Source organism: Salmo trutta, chromosome 26 (assembly GCF_901001165.1).
Source record: "Salmo trutta chromosome 26, fSalTru1.1, whole genome shotgun sequence".
In the NCBI taxonomy this organism is placed as follows: domain Eukaryota; kingdom Metazoa; phylum Chordata; class Actinopteri; order Salmoniformes; family Salmonidae; genus Salmo; species Salmo trutta.
This window is the reverse complement of record NC_042982.1, coordinates 367666-377796: the sequence shown is the minus strand read 5'-3', so window position 1 is coordinate 377796 and position 10131 is coordinate 367666. Positions and strand designations below refer to the sequence as shown.

Below are 10131 nucleotides of genomic sequence, written 5' to 3'. Positions count from 1 at the left end.
CACACACGCGCGCACACACACACACACCACAAAAAGTGCCTCTTCACTTTTATTTTCCTGCACTGGAAGACTGGTTGAGGACAGGTAGGCTAAAGGCCCCGTAGACTAGGTTCTTACTGCTCCTCGCAGAACTCGGCTAGGTGCAAGCGAGCATCTGTGCTCTCATACTCTCTTAAAAGACCTTTGCTTGAAAAATGAGAAAAAAGCAGCAATATTACTCTTGTCCCTCTTGAGACGCCGTAGCAACAACATTGCCAGTAAAACTTCCTCAAAATAGTCAGAATTAATCTAAGATAAATGAAGAAATCTGTAATAAGCTTTTGTTTTTGCCATGGAGATTTTACATCTGTTTGGGACAGTATTTCTCAACTGAAAATGTTTGCATGAAAACTACTCATCTCTTGTTGAATTACAACAAATACATCATTGTTCCCACTCCTACTCCTACTAAAAAAATGTGTTTGCACAAAAACGGGCAAAAAACCTGCCAATGACAAAATGTAACAAAAAAGTCACACAATGTGGTCATAATATAGGTCCAACCTGTTTGGATTTGGAAACATACATTATGGTAAGCTTAACTTGTGTTTCACATGGACCATAATGAACTACGGAATGCATTTTTTACACTTATTTAGTCAACATGCTATGACTTGACCCTCTCTTTTCTGTGTTGTTTTACAAATGTGTACTTGAGCAATAATTGTTGTAGAAAAATAAAATATTGTCACGTCCTGACCAGTATAAGGGTTAATTGTTATTGTAGTTTGGTCAGGACGTGGCAGAGGGTATTTGTTTTATGTGGTTCGGGGTGGTGGTTGATTTAGTAGGGCATTTGATTTATGTATTCCGGGGGTTTTGGGCACTGTGTTATGTTTATGTATTTCTATGTTTAGTCTAGTGAATTTGTTTCTATGTTTAGTTAATTGGGGTAGGGACTCTCAATTGAAGGCAGGTGTTTTCTATTTGCCTTTGATTGAGAGTCCTATATATTAGGGTGTGTTTGTGTTTGTAATTGTGGGAGATTGTTTCTTGTTTAGCGTGTGTGAGCCTGACAAGACTGTTTAGTTGATTGTGAGTTCCTTGTGTTTATTATTTTGGTGTTCACTTTTGAGTTAAAATAAACTTCAAGATGAGCATCCACAATCCTGCTGTATTTTGGTCCTCCTTTCCCGACGTCAACCGTGACAGAATCTCCCACCACAAACGGACCAAGCAGCAGAGGAAGGAGCAACAGGTGGACTGGAAGGAGCAGAGGGAATTTGAGTTGGACCAACGGGAGAAATGGACATGGGGACAGGTTATGGCCGGAGAGGGCCCATGGAAAAAATGGAGCAAAGACCGGGAACGCTACCGAGGAACCCGACTGGTGATTAAGCCCGAGAGGCAGCCCCAATAAAAAAAATTGGGGGGGGCATATGGGTAGTTTGGCGGCGCAAGGTTGGAGCCCCAGGCCAAATCCCCGTACCTTTTCTGGGAAGCCAGTTAATGGACAGGTCTCGTGCTTCGGGGTAATGGGTACTAAGGCGAGGCCAAGTATTTTTAGGCCAGTATGCGCTATACCAGCGCCCGCATTTACCAGGGGGTAGTGGGCATCCAGCCAGAAAAGGCGATGCCAAGTTTGAGCTCGAGACCGCCGGTAAGCCTCCACGGTCCAATATATCCTGTTCCCGCGCCACGCACTAGCCTGGAGGTGCGTGTTCCCAGGCTGATAACCCCAGTACCAGCACCACACACCAGGCTTCCAGTGCGTCAGCCCAGTCCGACTCGTCCTGTTCCTGCTCCCCGCACTAGCCTGGAGGTGCGTGTTCCCAGGCTGATAACCCCAGTACCAGCACCACGCACCAGGCTTCCAGTGCGTCGGCTCAGTCAGGAGTCGCCAGAGCTGTCCGTCAGTCAGGAGTCGCCAGAGCTGCCCGTCAGTCAGGAGTCGCCAGAGCTGCCCGTCAGTCAGGAGTCGCCAGAGCTGCCCGTCAGTCAGGAGTCGCCAGAGCTGCCCGTCAGTCAGGAGTCGCCAGAGCGGCCCGTCTGCCCGGAGCCGCCAGAGCGGCCCGTCTGCCCGGAGCCGCCAGAGCGGCCCGTCTGCCCGGAGCCGCCAGAGCGGCCCGTCTGCCCGGAGATGCCAGAGCGGCCCGTCACGCTGGATCTGCCAGAGTGGCCCGTCTGCCCAGAGTCTGCCGATGACCCGAAACCAAGGGAATCTAGCAGCAACCCTGAACTAAGTAAGCCTGACAATTTAAAACGAATTATGATGAACTGTATAACTAATAAGTCTGCCTATAGTGTGGAGTGGAGGAGGTCTATGTACGATCCGGAACAAGGGGAGTTTGCCTATGGCCCGAGGCTGATCGGGTCGGTCTGCATTCTGGAGGACAGTAGGCCGGAGCCTGAACCACCACCTGCATAGGTGGGTTGGGGAGGGGGGGTGTAGCACTAGCCACCCTCCCTTCCCTCCTTTTAGTTTAGGGGGATTTTTTGTTGTTGTTGTTTTGGGTTTTGTTTATTTAGGAGGTGCGTCCGGGGTCTGCACCTTTAGGGGGGGGGGGGTGCTGTCACATCCTGACCAGTATAAGTGTTAATTGTTATTGTAGTTTGGTCAGGACGTGGCAGAGGGTATTTGTTTTATGTGGTTCGGGGTGGTGGTTGATTTAGTAGGGCATTTGATTTATGTATTCCGGGGGTTTTGGGCACTGTGTTATGTTTATGTATTTCTATGTTTAGTCTAGTGAATCTGTTTCTATGTTTAGTTAATTGGGGTAGGGACTCTCAATTGAGGGCAGGTGTTGTCTATTTGCCTTTGATTGAGAGTCCGATATATTAGGGTGTATTTGTGTTTGTAATTGTGGGAGATTGCTTCTTGTTTAGCTTGTGTGAGCCTGACAAGACTGTTTAGTTGATCATGAGTTCGTTGTGTTTATTATTTTGGTGTTCACTTTTGAGTTAAAATAAACATCAAGATGAGCATCCACAATCCTGCTGCATTTTGGTCCTCCTTTCCCGACGTCAACCGTGACAAATATATATACACTACAAGTCAAAAGTTTGGATACACCTACTCATTCAAGGGTTTTTCTTTATTTTTACTATTTCCTACATTGTAGAATAATAGTGACGAGATCAAAACTATGGAATAACACATATGGATTCATCTAGTAACCAAAAAAGTGTTAAACAAATCAAAATATATTTTATATTTGAGATTCTTCAAAGTAGCCAAACTTTGCCTTGATGACAGCTTTCCACACTCTTGGCATTCTCTCAACCAGTTTCACCTAGAATGATTTTCCAACCGTCTTGATGGAGTTCCCACATTGTCTGTCTTGTATGTATTGTTGTGAAATTGTTAGATGTTACTTGTTAGATATTACAGCAATGTTGGAGCTAGAAACACAAGCACTTCGCCACACTCACAATAACATAAGCTAAACATTGGTAAAAGACCAAGTCCATATTATGGCTAGAACAGCTCAAATAAGCAAATAGAAACGACAGTCCGTCATTACTTTAAGACATGAAAGTCAGTCAATCCTGGAAAATGTTAAGAACTTTCCAAATTTCTTCAAGTGCAGTCACAAAAATCATAAACGCTATGATGAAACTGGCTCTCATGAGGGTCTCCACAGGAATCGATGACCCAGAGTTCCCTCTGCTGCAGAGGATAGTTCATTAGAGTTACCAGCCTCAAAAATTGCATCCCAAATCAATTCTTCACAGAGTTCAAGTAACAGACATATCTCACATCCTTCATGGTCGAATTGCTGCAAAGAAGCCACTACTAAAGGACACCAATAAGAAGAAGAGATTTGCTTGAGCCAAGAAACACGAGCAATGGACATTAGACAGGTGGAAATCTGTCCTTTGCTCTGAATAGTCCAGATTTTTGGTTCCAACTGCCGAGTAGGTGAATGGATGATCTCCGCATGTGTGGTTTCCACAGTGAAGCATGGAGGAGGTGTGATGGTCTGGGGGTACTTTGCAGGTGACACTGTCAGTGATTTATTTAGAATTCAAGGCACACTTAACCAGCATGGCTACCACAAAATTCTGCAGCACTACGCCGTCCCATCTGGTTTGCGCTTAGTGGGACTATCATTTGTTTTTCAAAAGGACAATGACGCAAAACACACCTCCAGGCTGTGTAAGTGCTATTTGACCAAAGAGAGTGATGAGTGCTGCATCAGATGACCTGGCCTCCACAATCACCCGACCTCAACCCAATTGAAATGGATTGGGATGAGTTGGACCACAGAGTGAAGGAAAAGCAGTCAACAAGTGCTCAGCATATGTGGGAACTCCTTCAAGACTATTGGAAAAGCTTTCCTCAAGAAGCTGGCTGAGAGAATTCCAAGAGCGTGCAAAGCTGTCATCAAGGCAAAGGGGGGCTGTTTGAAGAATCTCAAATATAAAATATTTTTGGATATTACATGATTCCATGTGTTATTTCAGAGTTTTGATGGCTTCAGTATTATTCAACAATATAGAAAATAGTAAAAATAAAGAAAAACCCTTCAAAGAGTAGCTGTGTCCAAACTTTGGACTGGTACTGTATAACACCGTCGCCTACACTGACTATACAAAACATTAAGAACACCCACTCTTTCCAGGTGAATCCAAGTGAAAGCAATGATCCCTTATTGATGTCACAAGTTTTATCCACTTTAATCACTGTAGATGAAGGGGAGGAGACACGTTAAACATTTATTTTTAAGCCTTGAGACAATTGAGACATGGATTGTGTAGGTGCACCATTCAGAGGGTGAATGGGCAAGACAACATTTTTAAGTGCCTTTGAATGGGGGTATGGTATGTAGCAGGTGTCAGGCGCACCAGTTTGAATGTGTCAAGAACTTCTATGCTGCCGGGTTTTTCACGCTCAACAGTTTCTGACTAATAGAGGCTGTTCTGAGGGCAAAAGGGGCAGAGTGCAACTCAATATTAGGAAGTTGTTCCTAATGTTTGGTATGTATATATGTTGTTTGCTGGAGGTTCATCAGGTCAAGGTTTACATTATGCCTACCCTTCATAAATGATATAGTTTATGGCCCACCACAACACAACAAAGTCATTTTATCTAACAATGGATTTACCGCCTAAAATAAAGCTAGACCCTGTAGCAAAAGCATTCATAACATCACTCCAAATGGAGGAAAGAACCGTGCTTATCCTGGAAACAAGTGCTAACATCTCATAGGACAAGCCTTTAATAGCCATTCCGAATAAAACAACCGATTTCAGAGAAAGAGCAAGATAATGATATGAATCAACACATTGTTTCTGAAACACAGATTTTATTCAAACAAACAATTAAAAATAGTTTATCTGCCGGAATACATAAAGCACAGTCAAAAGCAGAATTGCATACATTCTCTAGAACATCCTTTCATGTGTTTTTTCGGAAAAAAACAAAATGATCATCAGCATGATTGTTGTTAAAGTTATAATCATTTTTATTTACATTTTTTGGGATTGGCAGGTTAAGCCATGGCGCATAAAATAACATAACATAACATTTTTATATTGAAACAAAAGAGATGAGATGTAGTATACGCAGTAAAGGGCCCGGGTGTAGATGAATTAACATGATGTAAAGGTTTTCCAGAAGAAGTTCTTGCATCCAGCCTTGCGTTCACGCGGCGCCAGTACTGGGCCAGCTGCACGCTCCAGCTCGAGACGCACATCCTCCTGCTCCACGCCGCGAGACAGGTCATCTGACTCAATCGCCTCGTTCTCTGCTTGTGCAAGCTCTGAGAGCAGCTCTGCGAGTGTATACCTGGCAAGCTCCTGAAAATAGATAAAATAACATACATTTTTTATTTCTTCTGTTTTGTGGAGACTGAAAATGTCACATTTTAGCAACACGATCCATTGAAATAGAAACAAATCAACATGCCTTAATAAAATGTAGCCTACCCATTTAGGAAAGAAATTAGTGTTTGAATGTGGTTTTCTCTTCCCTCACATTGCTAAAATAGATGTAGGCTATTTGATCTGTATTATTTATATTTATTTAAGATGTCTGCAAATCTTTAAAATGACCTTTCCTATGCTGTTACGCATGAACCGATCACTTAAACCGAGATGTAAAACAACTTTTTTCCCCCAACATGTGTTTCATTTCTTGAAGAACACGTTTCATTAATAAACATTAATACCCATTCTACTGTATGTTTTGACTATTCTTGTCATGTTTTGTTTGTAATTGACAACTAACTACAGCAGACCCCAAATTCCAGAGACATCTTTCGTTTTTATTTGATACATTTTCATTTTAAAGGTTGATTTAAAATATAGAACAATTCACATTTACATTTCGTTAGTTGCTCTGATAACAGTATTTCCACATTTCTCTGCACTTAATAATATATATGTCAATCTCTCCTGGCTCAACGTAGAGGAGAGATTGATTTCATCACTACTTCTATTTGTGAGAAGTATTGATATATTGAATGCACCGAGCTGTCTGTTTAAACTACTAGCACACAGCTCAGACACCCATGCATACCTCACAAGACATGCCCCCAGTTGTCCCCAGGCGCACAGTACTACTTAGAGCAATGACTACATGGAACCCTATTTCACATCAAAAAACTCATGCAAGCAGTAAAATCAGATTTAAAAAACGGATTAAACTACACCGTATGGAACAGCAGGGACTATGAAGAGAGACACAGGCACACACGCATACACACACACACATGATAACATATACACACACATACACATGGCTTCTGTGTTGTAGATATGTGGGAACACACTTAATATGTTCTGGAATATGTTGTGAAATGTAATGTATTTTTAATTATATAACTGGCTTAATTTTGCTGGACCCCAAATGTTTGTACAAATACAAATACTTAATATCGTGGTCGCTTCGACGCCATGAAAATGTGCTGTTCCCTGCATCGTGCTATTTTGATCGATTAATTTCCCCATGCGCCTGCAAGTAAAACCGCAGAGGTAAATGTATGGCAACACACTGTTTAACCTTAAATCTGTATACGGTATAATCTCTATACTCTGGAAGTAAATCTACTTAAAATGTAGTTTGCAGCTGTACCACCAAACTCAGAAAAAAGAGGATGCTATGGTCACAGTAGCTGGATATATACGTTGTTTAAGAACGAAGACTTATAATGAAAGTCTGATTGAAGGTATTTACCTGTTTGCCCGCAGGTGCCATGAGTGACCGTTGAAGAAGCTGGCGAAGTTTGGCATCGGACGGAGCGGCAGAGACGCTGCTGATGGCCAGGGCTAGGGAAAGCAGCGCTAGGGCGCACTGGACACGCGTCGAGAGCATCTTCTTCTGGGTATCGGGGTGGCAGAGGATGGATGAAGGCGGTTCAATTGGGCAGAAAATAGTCGAGATGGGGTTCTCTTCAGGTTATGCTGCTCCTTCTGTTGTTCTAGTGCCCCCTCCGAACCCGTCTTTTAAACGGTTCGTCTGTCGTCAGGTGGTAAGGGGGGTTTCCTTCTGGCGCGTAACGTTTGGGTATGAGTGATGATTCCAAGTGACAAAGTTTCCATCGATTAAAGAGTCGTGTGCATCCTTCGAGAAAAGGGAATTCATGATCTTTTCATTTGTTGAATATCGTCCGATTAGTGAAATATGGTTTACTTTGTAGAGACTTGTGGATCTTATTGAATTTCAACAAGTTCGTTTATTTTTTTTGCCCAATGAAATGAACTCAAGGCCCTGTAATGGAAAATCAACAACACATACATCATGAATAGGCTACAATGTGTCAAACTGGCCTCCACTTTAATGACTATAGGATGACATGATGAGTCTGAACGTCACTTATGCCTGAACTGTTTTTGTTCTTCATAAATACAGCTGTTGTTGGAAATATCCAACATATTGTTTCTACATATAGGACATACAGTATATTTTTCCAATTTAGAGAACTCTTAAACTCATTCAAAACACTTCTCATATGGGCATTTTCACTCGCTAATTCACGTCATTGCGCATGCAATGATCCTTTTGCATTTACAACAATTCAATTATTATCGAACAAAATATCAGTATGAATATCTCCAAATTAGACAAATATGTCTACATTGGAATAAAGCGACGCAGCAAATGGATTTCACTTAAACCTGCAGTTTTTTGTATTATATAAAAGGGGCACTTATTTGAAAATGGATGTAATTCTTCTTCATTTCATTAATTCTTCGGCACACACTTACAAGAAAAGACTCATATTGACCTGCAATGGATGTGGAGTGCGTTTCGTGGACGAGTTCTGAATCCCAGTGGAATACTCAGAATAGCCTACTATCCCATTAACTTCCAGCAATTAATATTGTAGTGCACATGCTTTCCAACGAAATATCCTTTTTGATAGTCACATACTGTCACCACTGTTTGTTATTTCGTGGCCTACATATACGGAGTTAATTAGACCAAATCCTGGTGTTATATTTGCTTGCTAGCCTTATGAGCTTCCCGATTTCTTGCCTGCATATGTAGTCGTAAGTGCGCAATAGTCTCTATTTTTAGCGTTTACCTTCTAAGCCATTGTAGTAAGACTTCTAAAGGAGACTGCTAAATAGCTATTCAAATAGTTACCGAGACTACCTGCATAGACCCCTTTTGCACTAAATCTCTTGCACTGACTCTATGCACACAAGGTGGGTTACACCCACACACTCACATACTTACATTGATTCCCCAACACACACAACATTCGCCCACATACACACTGACGCCACACACACACACACACACACACACACACACACACACACACACACACACACACACACACACACACACACACACACAACCCCTACGTGTATGTACAGTACATAGCTACGTCAATTACAGTATACTATGATACAAAGATAGATTATATAAAGAATGAAATGTTGGGCAAAAAGGAAAACAGCTCCATCATTCATGAATCAGATGGCTCATTCATCGCAAAAGTTAATGATATTGCCAACCACTTTAATCATTTTTTCATTGGCAAGATTTGAAAACTTAGGCATGCCATGCCAGCAACAAACGCAGACACTACACTTCCAAGTATATCTGATCAAATTATGAAAGACAAGCATTGTAATTTTGAATTTCGTAAAGTGAGTGTGGAAGAGATAACAAAGAAAAGTTGTCTATCGACAATGACAAGCCACCTGGGTCTGACAACTTGGATGGCAAATTACTGAGAATAGCAGACGATATTGCCACTGCTATTTGCCATATCATAAATTCAAGCCTACTAGAAAGTGTGTGCCCTCAGGTCTGGAGGGAAGCAAAAGTCATTCCGCTACCCAAGAATAGTAAAGCCCCCTTTACTAGCTCAAATAGCCGACTAATCAGTCTGTTACCAACCCTTAGTAGACTTTGGGAAAAAATAGTTTTTAACCAGATACAATGCTATTTTACAGTAAACTAACATACTTTCAGCACGCTGATAGGGAAGGACATTTTTTCCATGTACGGCACTTATACAAATGACAGATGATTGGCTGAGAGAATTTGATGATAGCATTGTTTTTGGGACAAAATCCACAACCTCAACTAAATCTAGTAATGAACAATGTGGAAATTGAGAAAATTGAGGTGACAAAACTGCTTGGAGTAACCCTGGATTGTAAACTGTCATGGTCAAAACATGTCGATGCAACAGTAGCTAAGATTGGAAGAAGTCTGTCCATAATAAAGCGCAGCTCTGCCTTCCTTCTTAAGGCTAGGGGGCAGTATTCGGAAGTTCGGATCACTGACGTGCCCAAAGTAACCTGCCTGTTACTCAGGCCCAGAGGCTAGGATATGCATATAATTGGTAACATTTGATAGAAAACACTCTGAAGTTTCTAAAACTGTTAAAAATAATGTCTGTCAGTATAACAGAACTGATTTGGCAGGGGAAACCCCGAGTACAAACCATCCAGGGGAAAAAAGTATTGAGGTCATAGTATTTCCCATTTATTTCTATTGAAAGCCCTACTTAATAGGAACCTGGTTGCAGTTCCTATGGCTTCTACTAGATGTCAACAGTCTTTAGAAATTGGTTGATGTTTTTCTTTTGAGAAATGAAGAAGTACGGCAGTTCTTTGTTTGTGTTACTCCAGATGGTTTCTGTTTGGTGCACGTAACTGGAACTCGCTTCACGTTGTTTTTATCCG

At 41.8% G+C, this 10131-nt stretch overlaps 1 protein-coding gene across 1 annotated transcript; it reads right to left on the bottom strand.

Annotated features, from left to right (window-relative positions):
- Positions 1 to 5271: 5271 nt before the first annotated feature.
- On the bottom strand, positions 5272 to 7406 carry LOC115163943 (somatostatin-1A). Its single transcript, XM_029716134.1, has 2 exons — positions 7160 to 7406; positions 5272 to 5781 (listed from the first exon to the last, which is right to left on the bottom strand). Exons 1-2 carry the CDS (start codon positions 7295 to 7297, stop codon positions 5575 to 5577), a joined length of 345 nt encoding a protein of 114 aa, XP_029571994.1. The 5' UTR covers positions 7298 to 7406; the 3' UTR covers positions 5272 to 5574.
- Between the last annotated feature and the right edge of the window lie 2725 nt (positions 7407 to 10131).

What these genes read in the sequence shown, in the direction of transcription:
- LOC115163943 (XM_029716134.1), bottom strand. Translation starts at nt 7,297, where the DNA reads ATGCTCTCGACGCGTGTCCAGTGCGCCCTAGCGCTGCTTTCCCTAGCC. An exon ending in TGGCACCTGCGGGCAAACAG is followed by an intron (nt 5,782 to 7,159) that starts GTAAATACCTTC and finishes ATCTATTTTCAG; the next exon opens with GAGCTTGCCAGGTATACACT.